Here is a 14,308-nt window from a genome sequence, read left to right as displayed (position 1 = left end):
ATGTACACACTGTGCTGTGTGCTCATGCCCCATGTTCCTCCGCAGCAGCCTATAGCTCGCCGGATAGGATAAACACTCTCACGCTTCCCTCTTCCTGAATCCGACCCCCACCCAAACACACCACCACCACCAACCCCTCACTCTCAACTCCCCTCCCCCAAATCCTCCGTAGCCTTGTCACTAAAGCCAGCCAGTCAGTCACCCCCCTCCTTTCCTACTCTCCTCTCTCACTCACACTCTCACACACACACACAGACACACACACACACGGCTCCAAAACAAGGTCAGGCCACTGCGGGCTAGGGCTCCGTGTGGACGAGGGGGTCCGACTGCGGATGAGCGAGGTCGGTCTACTGGTGGTGCGACTGATTAGGACACAACAGACACAGCTTGCCAGTCAGTCACCCCCAAATCAAAGTGGCCCGCTGTGGCCTCATGGCATGTCACACACACCCGCCTGTGAATCAGCACTGCATGTTCACTGCAACAAGAAAAAAAGAAGGGGAGCACTTTCTTGTCCTAGAAAATCACAGAAATGTAGACAAGATGTCAGCCAAGTGCTTGAGACGGAGCCACAAATGGAGCATCTCTTTAGCCTTAGTGGAGGAGGCTTTAGCTGGGGGGTTAGGGTGGACTGTGGTGGGCTGGAGGAGGGTCACAAACAAGATTCCCCAGATTAGGCTTTTTGTTTGGGCACGGAAGGATCTGGAGGGGACCGTGAGGCCATTCAGCATGGGGCGTGTGTCTGTGGGGTGGGGGTGGGAGGCGCTAATCGGGCGACAGCAGGTGAGACATGCCCAAGCTTTACGCCATCCTTCTGCTGCCCATTGAATTTTTTTTTAGCCCCTCCTTTCGATACTTTTTTCAAAAAAGTGAGAGGGGGCAAGTGACCATATGCTAGGCTTCACAGTGACATCGCGGCATCCTTTTCCCCCTCTCTCTATTTATATCAGTTCAGATTCAATAGGAGAGGAGAGAGAAAGCTGAGCCACGTGACGTGGGCACAGAAAAGTCACCGTATTCAAACAAAGTGGGGAGCAAAGAGAAAAGTTAACAAAAGGCGGACAGAAAAGAAGGATTATACAACGATAGCCTGCAAATGAAAATGACAGGCAGACTGCGCAAACTAAGGTAAAAGACAGAATTGCCACCTCATCAGGGACTTTCTTTGGAGATGTTTTGATAACTGAAGCCTACCTACCAGTCCCTCCCCACCAAGGGGAAAAGGGGGTCACTTTCACTGCCAAAGTCAAAAGGAAACCAAAAGTAGACAACAGGGAGATTCCCTGAATGAAATCACGCAATGATCAAGCAATGTCTGAATCCCTGGGAATTGTGAAGTTTTTCCACAGGGGCAGCATAGATGCCCTCTTTGCAAAAGAAAAATACAGACACACCCACACACACTTCCATTCTGAGTAAAGCACAGGAAATGAAAGATAGCCATGAACATCCATGACTGCCGGGTTGGTGAGTGGGACAAGACAGCTGACAGATAAACTCAATGAGCCAATCAAATGGGTAGCTTATTGGAAAAGTCACCTGTGCTTACTTAACAAAAACATATGACTACAAAAACTCAACAGCTTAACTTGATTGTCTAATGCTTTGTGGGTACTTTGCAAAGTTTCATTAGCAAACCCTGTCTGTTTGAGAGGCTTTATATTAGTCAAGCTGGGGGTAAAGTTAGCATGGCACACTGCACTTGTGCCAATGCACACATAACGCCCACTGAACGGAAGCCAACTTTTATTTTCATCAATCTGCTGACGTTTCGCGTTCATTCAAAAGGTAAACCCTTCAGTGACATCTGGGGAATTACATCGCTGGTTAAGCGTTTTTGAAACAATTCGCAATTTTACAACAGTCAACGTAATGTCTCACTGACAGTAGCCCCAGTATGTAACGCAACAGGGTTTGGCACCTGCACTGAGATTGGCTGATAACGTTAACCCTACCCAAAGCATGGTCATTTCATGCTTCACCAAGTAGCCTACTTTGAAAGCAAAAAAAAAAATACATTCGGGCCGAAAAGGATAACCAAACAAGGGTGCGTTACACCTTCGTCACAGACAACGTTGTGATTTGAAAGTAGTTGAAATATTACTTGCTAGACGTTCGGTTCGCGAGCTAGCCTAACTTTTTGTACAGTTCAGCCACTTGCAACAAGTTTTACAGCGGCACCATCTTACAAAGAGGTACAACATTCATCTTAGCAGCGATAAACTGATACTTCTCAAGATGCCTATTTAAAGAAAGGAAGTAAACATGCCGTAGGCTACTTACCTTTGTTAACTAAAACAGGAAGAAAACTTTGGCAGTATTCTTCAGCCTTCTTTCTGCCTCAAAGTGCTTGTATGACTGTAGGGATTACACACGAAGCAAAAGCATGGGAAAGCGTCTGGCCCCCGCGTACTGCCCTCTTCCTCCCCCTCCGCACGAGTTAACCCTTTAACGCCCCAGCGGCAGTTCTAGGCTATTGCAGTGTAGTTCACATGCTGCTTGAGAGATAAATGAGAGCAGTAGGCCTGTGATCTGCCAGCAAATTTATTTTTTAAGTTACTTTATAACAAACTAAATGAAAATTATACAATGCTATGGTTGAATTGTTTGGAGCCTGAAATCAATCAAATGTATTCTGAATAAACTGTGGGATTTCATTCGGGCATGAAATTGAGCCTGATGACAAGTTCAATACACAAACAAAAAATGACCTCCCACATTTTTAATAGATAATCATATTCAGAGAAACACATCTGTTCAAAGAATGGGCGCCATATGTGTCAGCTTGGTCAGCTATTGGCAACATATCTGGGTCCCTCAATATAATAATTTATTAAGTGGAAAATACAAATAGCCTACTATAAGCTTTAAGTTGCCAAACAAATAACCAAAAAATATTAAAATAACAGACCTAGACTACTGCATGCCATAGATGTATCCCACATCCAAATCAGAACAAAGTACATTGTTCTTTCTGTTTATATTGGCTGAGGTGCCTTTGTAATCTAATGTGTGCTAAACTAAACCTTAAAGGCCAACGCCTTGACTGACTCAGAGACTCCAAACAGCAACCTGTGACACTTACTTACAATCAGTCTTGACTTGCTCATCTAATAGCCATTTAGAAATGTGGTGGTGACAAGAATGGCTAGACTTGTCTAGACATGTTTTGATAACTGCTTTATGAAACTCTGGTAGCACGTTTAGATTATGATTAGAGAGCGATGACTGATAATGTTAAGGACGTTAAACCAGTGCAGTCAGAGACACTTGTGATGCAGCAAGCGTAGCAACTTTTGGGCCTCAGGTTGTTGTTACATGACAGTTGCTCATCTGACATCAGATTATCTTTTATCCTGTCTCCTGTTAAAGTTGAGTTGGGGACTGGGATGTAGACGGCGAGCCGGAAGCTAACCCCACAGTGCACATCAGGCACACTGATTTGGATTTATTTTTAGCTCCTCAAATTGAATGTGAATGCCCTAATAAGAGGAGGAATGTAAAAGGTCACTGCGTTCCCTCACACGTTTCATTTGCTTGAGAAAAAGAAAAACAAATCTGAGGCACAGCACGGCACATATAGAGCCTCGTTACACGACTAGTCCCACCACCACCATATTCCCTCCGGGCCTACAGAGTAGTCAAACGTAAACACATTTCATTCAGGGGGCAGTCCATGCGAATTACAGCACAGCATCAGGCCTGAAGTGACTCAGTGTTAAAGAAGCCCTGTGTGGCATGAAGGAGGACTTTGTATGCAGAGGAATGTTGGTAAGGGTAAAAAAGGCTAACTAATCCCAAGTTACTCACCAAGGGTTATTACTATGCACAAGCTGCCCAAGTATTTCTCAACTTTATGTCTATCCTCTGCTGTTTTTCATCAGGGACGTTATAGTATTACATAACACTGAACAAAGATGTCTGGCAGTGTTTGTCTAAGAGTGGTGGAGGGAGGGACAGGCTATTCTTTCAAATAAAAGTAAAATGGGGAAAGTAGTTAGGGGTTCATGATGACACTACACTGCCACCTGCAGGACAATAGATGCACTTGCATTGATATGCACTTTTTGGAGGCCAGCAAAAGCAAATGTCATTTTGGGTTTAACTCCATATATTGTGAAATGATGACTATATAACAATGAAAACAAACACAAGTTGGATAGACACCCCTAATAGCATCAGGTTATATACACTGCAGAAACATCTACCACAAAGAGAAACAATATCACATTTTCATATCTCCAAACAGGCCCCATAAGCTGATGTGATATCTTTATTTGGAAACAAGTGCTAGACAACTACAATCTCTTTAGTACAATATTTACAAATACACAAATAGGAACACATGAATTGAAGTAGAGTCAAATCAGAACTTCCAACAGCATACTTGTAGGGATTCGATGTGTTAAATGCAGTGGTTCCCAACCTTTTACTTCAGGGACCCATGTTTTTACTGTTGTAAGCTTTGGTGACCCAACCACGCGAGCTTCCGCACAAGAGGGAGTCACAGGATACCCTCTGTTTCCTGCAAAAACTCATTTTAGTTATTTTATTCCTCAATTTGTCTTTGGTCAAATATAGAATAAATGTTTAATGTAGCACTTACATTTTGATGCTTCTATGCATATATTAGTTAAATGCTTTGCCATTTATTCAACATGGGCTATATATATTTAAAAGGACCCCCCTTAAATTCAAGAGGGCTCCGCGACCCCCTGTGGATCTTTGGCGACCCATTACCTGGGTCCCGACCCATAGGTTGGGATCCACTGTGTTAAATAATGCCACATCTCACTCTATGCAAGTGCCTCTTAGGCCGAAATACTGGTGATATAAGCCTAAAATGACACGAGTATTCAAGAACCTGGCTAAGTAGTAAACCAGGTTAAATTACCCTTGAGGTAGTGGTAAATCACTTAATAGAAGAGCCTGGATTCCTCATTTTATTAACTAAATGACATCTGTCGACGATCTATAAGCAGGTTTTCCACTTCTTATAGGTTATTTAGCCAGGTTTATCACTTAACCTTGTTCTTGGAATAGTACCAAAAAACTGTTGTGCTTCACCAACATGCCAACACTTTGTCTACTACAGTACACGAACAAGGCTTGTTAATACTTTCTAACAGTTTGTGTATCCACTATCCAGTCAGTCTTTGCACATGATCAGACAGCGAGCCCATTAGTGTGTTTCAGGAAATGAGTTCCATGCCGCTCCCGGCTAGCTTCTCGTCAATGGAGCTAATTAAAGAAAAAGGGGCTTCACTGGATCTGTGTAGCCAAGCAGCAACTAAGTCTGGACACCAAGTTGTTAGGTGGTTCACAGCTCACTAATTGCCATTCCTTCAGAAGTTTCGCATATGGCCAAAGCAAGAGTAGGATAGGCCACGGTTAATTAAACTTCATGAAGAAAAAGGCAGAGCTGAGCGCTGTCCCCTTTCAAGAAGCTCAGACAACTTTTTGCTCAATATTTGCTCTGCCAGGCGTTTCTACATAGCTTTACGGGGCACAAGAGAAGCTCTCTGAAGCAGTCTGGGCAGTAAACTACGAATGGTAGCCCTCTGGTTGCCATGGCTGGAAACAAATAGTCAGAGCACTGTCATTTCCTAACCTGCATGCGCGCACACACACACACACGGAGGCACACACACAGACGCACGCGCACGCACACGCAGTGTCTCACATAAACAAATCCGAGCGTGCGTCTGCCCAGGCCTGCATAAACACATATGGGAATATTCCATGCCACCGCCTGCCAATGAAGCCATTACAGTAAACAAATCTTCTCTTGCACCAACACTGCTAGTGGTTGCAATATGCACAGCTTACCTTACATTTTTGCTTTTTTTACATTCTAATTATTAGATGTTTTAATTTTCTTTGACTCAGATTCTCTCTGATTTCCTTTCTTTTTACTTTTCTATTTTTTGTGAAGGACATTGAATTGCATCCGAGTATGAAATGCACTAAACAAATAAAACTTTCCTTGCCACTCCACTCCTCCTACTATGGACAGGCCAGACTAGTTGGAGGCGCACTCAAAATATTACTAGTGCAACAAGGTTCTTCAAATTTGTTAAGTTTTATTTTTTTCATAGTAGTCAAAATATCAGTTAGGGGTGCTTTATGTGATGTTGCAAGAAAAAAAAAACAACCCAAGAAACAATATTCACAATGAAAAACCATCATGCAGCTGAATTACTGCAACTGGGAAACAACTGGGTTTTACAGCGTATTGGGATGTGCACAATTCTTTTTGAACACGTCCACACACATTTACAAAAGGAGTACTGTTTGTGATGAAAAATAAACAAAAATGCACATAGAATAGTTTTTTTCCATATAGCTCTAAACAACCAATTGCTGCACAACCAGGCCATTTTTTATTTACTTATAATTTGTCATCGTACATGCTTCATCTCATAGTCACGTTGCTGTACTGTACATATTTGTTTCTTTGAAAGTCTGCTACAAAAGCTACTTGAATGTATACCTTACACATGCAGCAGTCGACTAACAAAGGAATGGGTTCAAAAGAAACTGTACACACCCATGTCATAAGATCATACCAAAAATACAAAATAATGACTCCAGACACTCAAGACACACTCAGCCAAATAAATAAGCTCATATTCATAAAATACCAAACAAAAAAAGATCAATTGTGCAATTTACAGTCCATGATAATCACAATATTGGCAGTATATATGGCTACTGTGAATTGGAAAGAAGACACTGATTCATGAGTTGAACGTTCTGTAGCTATACCAAGAAGTTTCTGTTTAAGGCAACACTCTCTAGTTGGAGGAAACAGACAACTGTGTGCTACAACTGATCAACAAACAAGAGTCTGCTACAACTGTACATGCCTGGTCACCGATCACTGTTTAGACTCAACATCAGAAGAGGTTCTCTACCTACAGATCAGGACCCAGGCTGGTGGGGTCGTCGTCCCCTCCCACCCCTTACTCAAGGTCACGGTACAAGAGAGACAGGTCACATTGCTTGTAGCATGCACGCGTAGTGTTTAAGTCAATGGAACGGATGCGCTGTAGCATTGTTAAGGTTAAGGATTTTGTAGTCTTGTGACTGGTCATTTGGTAAAAAAAAAAAAAAAACCTCTGTCCGTCCCTTGTCAGTAAAATTTGATTGTTCCTTAAATACATGTTCCCTGATAGCTGTGCGCTCCTGTGTGGTGGTGAGGGTGATGGCAGGCTCTGTTAGCTCCTGTGTGGTGGAGAGGATGGAGGTGAGTAGAAGGAAGGCGAGATGAGGCAATAGTGTGGGTGTGGGTAAAAATGGGTAACATTTAACTTGATGCCGGTGTCATATGCATGTCATTACAGTGTCATAACAGTGCCATGACACAGTTATGCATGCGTCATAAACCATTATGTCCATGTCAGTTGTCTTTGCCATAACTGAATGTCAATTAAGGCCAACAGTCATAAAATGTTTATAACATGGACCTAATGCTTAGGACTTATCTATGACTGTGTCATGACACTATTATGACACTGTAATGACATGCATATGACACCGGCGTCAAGTAAAGTGTTACCAAAGAATGTTTGCGTACGGACCGGGGGAAATCTTTATACCAGAGTACATACAGTTTGGAGGGATATTTGTGAATGAGACAATCAAATCTAAAAATATACAGTTCCCCATCATCACTGTCCTTGTTAAGTCTATACTGTGTTAGTGAAACATGCCATTATGTGATAAAGACTATTTTACTATCCCACTAAGATTACACAATCAACAACTGAAACAGGCGTTATGTCTTCAGCAGCAGTTCTTGATATGAAATGATATGATATATGACAGAAGAACCAACGAGGGAACATACAGTACCTGTATGGTAATGCAACCCCCAAAATCAAGTCAAAATAAAACCTTGTACTTTAATTTTACTGTGTGTAGTGCAGTGTAGTGTGTACACAAAAACAATTGTTCCCCATTCCAAGTGGAGCAGAGGTGTTGTAAAAAGGCAGGAGATTGTACTGTGTGCTGTGTACTGTGCTATTCTAATTTCCAACAAGGCGTGGGTGGTGGGGTCCTGGTGGGTACTTGGATTGTGATGCTTGGAGAGGGTGAGCTCTAGGGTTCGACAACTTCCATCCACGGGGAGGTTGCCGTGCGGTGATCCTGCAGGCCATGGTGTGGCGCCAGCTCCCGTTTTCTCTCTCACACACACGCTCTCTCTCACTCGCTCTATCTCTTGCGCTCTCACTCTCTCTCTCCTCTAGCACATCTTCCTGTTGCGGCGGCCCAAGTGGTAGTAGTAGGACAGGGTGACTGTGAGGAAGAGCAGGCGACTGAGGAGGAGGAGGATGGCAGAGTTGGAGAAGAGGCCCAGCTCAAAAAGAGTCGCGCAGGTTACTACAGGGGAGGAAAAGAGGGCAATGACTACGGTTACATGACGTTTTTAATTCCGAATTAATAATTGCGAATTAAATAGTTCCGTCCAGTTCACTTTGACCTTTCGTTTAATTCTGAATTGTTAAGTGTTTACATGACGTTTTCAAAGCCGAATTTAGCTTTATTCAGAATGAAAGGGAATTAAAGTGGTAGTTCGCTATTTTAGACATTAAGCCTTGTTTGTGTGACTTCTGGGGTGAAGTAGAGATGTTCTCATCACAATTTTGACATTTGGTGCTGAACGGAGCATTTGGGTATTCAAGACTGCAGCCCCCCCACCTTTACATTGACTCCAATGAAGCACTCAAGCAATCGATCATAAAATGGCATTGAACTTTCGTTTGCAGAGACATGAAACTCACCGAGTGGTCAGAGGTGGACAGCGATACGTTGGCTCGAAAATCACCGCGAAATACGCTTCCAGAGAAGATATATTCATTATTGTCCGCCTTCATTGATTGTATTGGTTTGACTAGTATTACTCCGCGCGACCGGAAATGGGGGTGCGTTTGTTTACGCTACTATCTATGGTTTGTATGCAAGCTGTAGTTTTTGTAGCCAGTCCCGCTCAAAGATAGCCGTTCTACCTCGCTCCTTAATGTATACATAAACAACACACTATCGCTACCTACTGGCTGGATGTCTACTGCTATTCAACGGCGTCTGGGGAAAAATAGGTCCGCCAAATGCTAAACAACAGTTAGAAGCCATATTTCGCTGCAATTTTCGGGCCAATTTATCGCTGTCTACCACTGACCACACGGTGAGTTCCATGTCTTCTCAAACAAAAGTTTAATGCCATTTTATAATCGATTGCTTGAGTGCTCTATTGGAGTCAATGTAAAGGTGGGGGGGCTGCAGTCTTGAATACCCAAATGCTCAGTTCAGCACCAAATGTCAAAATTGTGATGAGAACATCTCTACTTCACCCCAGAAGTCACACAAACAGGGCTTAATGTCTAAAATAGCGAACTACCACTTTAATTCCGAATTAAATGTCTCATGTAAACGTAGCAAGTGAGACCATAGCTGTCGGGTTCCTTACAGCAGTAACATCTCATTGTCAAGTGCAACATAAATCATCTGACAATGTATTACCAGCAAAGAAAAAAAATGGAAATGAGGGAACATTCATAATTCATACTATACATACTGGTAACACATTATTTTCACATCAAGAAAATCTACAAATAACAATGTAGATCGCCGACGTCCCTCCTTTTCCATGATTTCAACAGAACCACAAATCTTTGATGACCATATAAAATAATAATTTAATTCTCCATTCTGTATCAGCAAATTGTTAAAAAAAACCTTTCTGTCATTCTGATTTTTACTCCTTATGAACTCTCCTAGTAATCCTTCTCCTAGTGTTGTTATAATATACCACAACAACTGTTGTATTAGCAGTCACCACAAGAGGGCAATGTTAGCCCTAGGGATTTTCAACCCCAACTGTAGTAGGAGCCCGAGAGGAGAGTTGACACATTAGTGCTTCACCAAAGTGTGTTAGAATGTGTTGCGTTGAGATGTCCCTGTGGCCACTCACCTACAAACTGGATGGCAAAGTAACAGGCCTCGCTCAGCAGGGTCCACTGAAGAATAACCTTCTCAATAGTGTATAGACCATTCCACATGATGAGGGAGAGACCTGTAATATGGACACAAAAACACACACACTGCTCAGTCAGGGCTATGAATACCTCTGTAATATGGCATCATACACGCACAAGCACACATGCACGCACGCACACACACAGACAATCACAAATATGCACGCATGCACGCACACACACACACACACACACGGGTGTACACACTCACACCAGGACACACACGCACGCACGCACGCACACACACGCACGCACGCACGCACTCACGCACACACACAGCCATGGGAAAAGACTAGGTGATCTGTGACAAACTCTCCAAGGTCAAGGTTTGCGGAAGGGGAGGGGAGGTGGGGGGTAGCAGAAAAGGTCTGAGTTTGTCATCAGAATGCTGTAGTGTTGTCTTCTTCCCTGTGATAACGCTACTGCTACTCCTCTTCCTGTGTTGCCTGGAGGATGCACCCTGTTTTTTCCCCCTACGCAGCGAAGCAGATTGATCGAGTGTCCGCGCCCGCTGAGCGTGCTTCATGCACGGAGGGTGTGTGTGTGTGTGTGTGTGTGTGTGTGTGTGTGTGTGTGTGTGTGTGTGTGTGTGTGTGTGTGTGTGTGTGTGTGTGTGTGTGTGTGTGTGTGTGTGTGTGTGTGTGTGTGTGTTGACATAAGTTTGGAGTGAGGAGACAGCACACTTTAAATCCTTTTTTCTTGGATTTTTTATTCCATGGCAGGAATACAAGGAGTCAAAGGCAGGTAATGGTCAAAATGCCATGGAATTAAAACAAAAAGGATTTTAAGTGTGCAGACGCACTCCAAACTTACAGTCAGCCTTTGTCCTGCAACTTCTCCTCAGATGTGTGCAATCTTTACCCTCAAATGACCCTCAAGTGTGTGTGTGTGAGAGAGAGAGCGCAAGAGAGACTCAGATTTTGCCATATTTTTACTGCAATGTGCAACAATGTGTATTAGGTCTTTTTTTTATGTCTTGAATATATGTAAGCAGTCAGACACCTTAATTTGCCTCTGGATTAATAAAAAGTACTGTTCTTTACTACTCTACATAGTCTATTCACGACTCGGCTCCCTTTTCTTTTGGTTGTTTCCTTCCCCTTTCATGACCAGCTTTAAAAGGAACAGTCAACCCTTTTTTGTTTTTTTACATATTTGCAGTATTTTCAAGCATTATTCATGAATGTGCATTGTTGTCTATGTGTTTGCATTGCCTAGTTAAACTGTATAGCCAAATTAAGCGTAGCAATGCAAGTCTATGGGGGCAAACAAAACATCTTCAAATGTACTTAAAAACTACTTTAAAATGCATTTCTAAAACAGCTATTTAATCCTGTCCTGTGATCACTTGTGGCTTGATGCTATTGCCCACATCCACTTCCAGTGATCATGCTAAGCTATGCTAATAATTCTGATCCAATAAATTTAAGTACTGAAAACACTGAGAAGAAAATGATAAGCACGTTCATGAATAATGCTTGGAAATACTGCAAATATGTGAAAATCAGAAATGGGTGGACTGTTCCTTTAACAAATGGAATGTAGGAATGTAGACGTGCGTACAGTGTCAAGTTGGGTTCTTTCATAAAACATACGGAATGATGGGACTGACACCCTGTGGAGTTGGGCTCTTTAAAACATAAAGAATGACGAGACCAAGTTTTGCGTGGATTCACTGAACTGAACATAAACCACTGGTGCATCAATGTGCAACATACAGGAATTCCCCATAGACAGCCCCCTCTAGCGTCTTGGCATATGATTACACATACATGTACGCTAGATCACACCACATACACTAGATGTATGGATTACACATACAGTAGATCACACCACACAGTAGATGTATGGACTTGTGCAATGTGTGCTTACTATGGGATATCCTACTTTAATTTCCTTTAGGATCAACAAAGTTGTATCTCTGCTCTACTTTACTGTACTGTTCTATGGTTCTCAAGTCGAGCAGGCTCTAGTATGCACTGTGGGAGTTAGTGGTGTCTTGGGAGAGTCAGTGGCGTCGTAATATGGATAAGCGAAGGTACACACACACACGGGGGAGATGAGATGTGAGTGACTGCGGGGGCGAAGAGTGGGTGGTGTGCAAAAGAGAACACATTGTTACTATATCTGAACGCCAGGCCGGGTGTGAGAAACAGGAGTGAGGAAAAAGGGCTGCGAGGGTTAGAAAGTATGTGCTGTGCAATATGCAGCCTGTAGCTGTGTGAATAGCTGTGTGTGTGTGTGTGTGTGTCTGTGTCTGTGTCTGTGTCTGTGTCTGTGTCTGTGTCTGTGTCTGTGTCTGTGTCTGTGTCTGTGTCTGTGTCTGTGTCTGTGTCTGTGTCTGTGTCTGTGTCTGTGTCTGTGTCTGTGTCTGTGTGTGTGTGTGTGTGTGTCTGTGTGTGTGTGTCTGTGTGTGTGTGTGTGTGTGTGTGTGTGTGTGTGTGTGAGCCTGTGCGCACGTATGTGTGTGTGCCTGTGCGCACGTGTGGGTGTGTGTGTGTGTGTGCGCCTATGTGCGCACATGTGTGTGAGCGAGAGTGAGAGTGTTTCATTTAGTCAGGCAGACACGCAGAGAGTGAGAAAGAGATGGTGTGAGACTCGAGACTGTGGGATAGAGAGAGAAAGACAAAGGCAGGAGAGGAAGAGACAGAGAGGGTGAGAGTTAGGAAGGGAAAGAGAAAGAGGATGGCAATTGAACGATAGGGAAGAGAAGGAGAAAAAAACAGCCCCAGAAAAGAAGGAGAGGGGGAAACAGAGGATAAGGCTGACTGGTGGTCAGAAATGTTGACGCTTCTGGCTACACAACAAAGGACACCTCTCCTCCCACCTCCCCTCCCCTCCCCTACCACCTACCCACCGCCACGCACACACCCACACACCCTCCCCTCCCACCACACACCCACACATCCTCCCCTCCCACCACCACACACACACACACACAAACACACACACACACACACACACCACCACACACACACACACGCACACAAACACACCCACATCCTCTCTCCAGCTGAACCTTTTACCTTCATCTGTAAATCCCACTTGGGGGTTCCTTCCCTTCCCTATGCATGTTGTTTTAACTGTGTGTGTGTGTGTGTGTGTGTGTGTGTGTGTGTGTGTGTGTGTGTGTGTGTGTGTGTGTGTGTGTGTGTGTGTGTGTGTGTGTGTGTGTGTGTGTGTGTGTGTGTGTGTGTGTGTGTGTGTGTTCCTTCCCTTCCCTATGCATGTTGCGGTCGGCTGTCTTAAAGCCTGTAGAATAATGCTGCCATCCGCACCACAGCACTAGCCATGCAATGCCAATTAGAGTGGGCTTACAGACAGGCAATAACCTCACCCTACTGTGCCTACTCCACCAGTCAGAGAGAGAGAGAGAGAGAGAGAGAGAGAGAGAGAGAGAGAGAGAGAGAGAGAGAGAGAGAGAGAGAGAGAGAGAGGGACGCAGGAAATGATGGGCCTCAATGCACAAGTCTTTCCTCTGTCCTCTCTCTCTAACACACATACGCACACACATAGATCATTTAAGTAGAAGCGCGCGCGCGCGCACGCGCGCACGCACGCACGCACGCACGCACGCACGCACGCACGCACGCACGCACGCACACGCACACACACACACAATTTAAGTAGAAACGCACACACACACACATACAGTACACACATGCATGCATAGTACACACACACACACACACACATCATTTAAGCAGAAGCGCGCACACACACATACAGTACACACATGCATGCATAGTAAGCACACTTGCGCGCGCCTATCTGTGGGTGCACGTGTGTGCAAGAATGATGAAATGAAAGACTGAAAGAAGAAGCGAATCATTTCGAATTGAGAGAGAGAGAGAGGAGAGGAAGAGAGATACAGAGACAAAGCAAGTAAGTCAGAGAGAGAGAGAGAGACAGAGAAGAGAGGAAGAGAGATACAGAGACAAAGTGAGTGAAACAGAGCGAGCGAGAGGGAGAGAGAGCTAGAGAGAGAATGAGAGAGAGAAAGAGAGAGAATGAGAATGAGAGAGAGAAAGGGAAAGAGAGAGAGAGAGCAGGTCCTTTGTCTGACTGAGGCCACTGGCACACAGATGCCGGATTTAATGTGTAATTAAGTGACTGAGCGGCACACAGCATTTTCATCTGGAGGGAAGATTCCAACCCTTCTCATTCTACTCACCGCCCACGCTCAGTTCTACCCTCCACCCCTCCATCCCTCATCCCTACATCACACTCCCCCCTCCTCCCACATCCCTCCATCACACCATCCCTAC

General features: G+C 44.1%; 2 protein-coding genes across 6 annotated transcripts in view; both read right to left on the bottom strand.

Annotated features, from left to right (window-relative positions):
- The window catches only part of cd82b (CD82 molecule b), a 35,946-nt gene extending 33,523 nt beyond the window's left edge, over positions 1-2,423 (bottom strand). Inside the window, exon 1 of the mRNA XM_063196764.1 lies at positions 2,287-2,423. The gene's annotated coding sequence lies outside the window, so the exon portion shown is untranslated. The remainder of the gene's footprint in view (positions 1-2,286) is intronic.
- Positions 2,424-7,885: 5,462 nt separating this feature from the next.
- tp53i11b (tumor protein p53 inducible protein 11b) overlaps positions 7,886-14,308 on the bottom strand; it is a 72,301-nt gene continuing 65,878 nt past the window's right edge. For all 5 annotated transcript variants that reach the window (XM_063196763.1, XM_063196762.1, XM_063196761.1 and 2 more), the window contains 2 exons: positions 9,977-10,078; positions 7,886-8,388 (listed from right to left, as the gene is read on the bottom strand). In XM_063196763.1, coding sequence (XP_063052833.1) covers positions 8,252-8,388; positions 9,977-10,078 — 239 coding nt within the window. In that variant the 3' untranslated portion in view covers positions 7,886-8,251. The remainder of the gene's footprint in view (positions 8,389-9,976; positions 10,079-14,308) is intronic.

This window comes from Engraulis encrasicolus, chromosome 4 (genome assembly GCF_034702125.1).
Source record: "Engraulis encrasicolus isolate BLACKSEA-1 chromosome 4, IST_EnEncr_1.0, whole genome shotgun sequence".
NCBI lineage: Eukaryota > Metazoa > Chordata > Actinopteri > Clupeiformes > Engraulidae > Engraulis > Engraulis encrasicolus.
The sequence above is the reverse complement of the archived record's forward strand: the minus strand, read 5'-3'. Positions and strand labels throughout refer to the sequence as shown.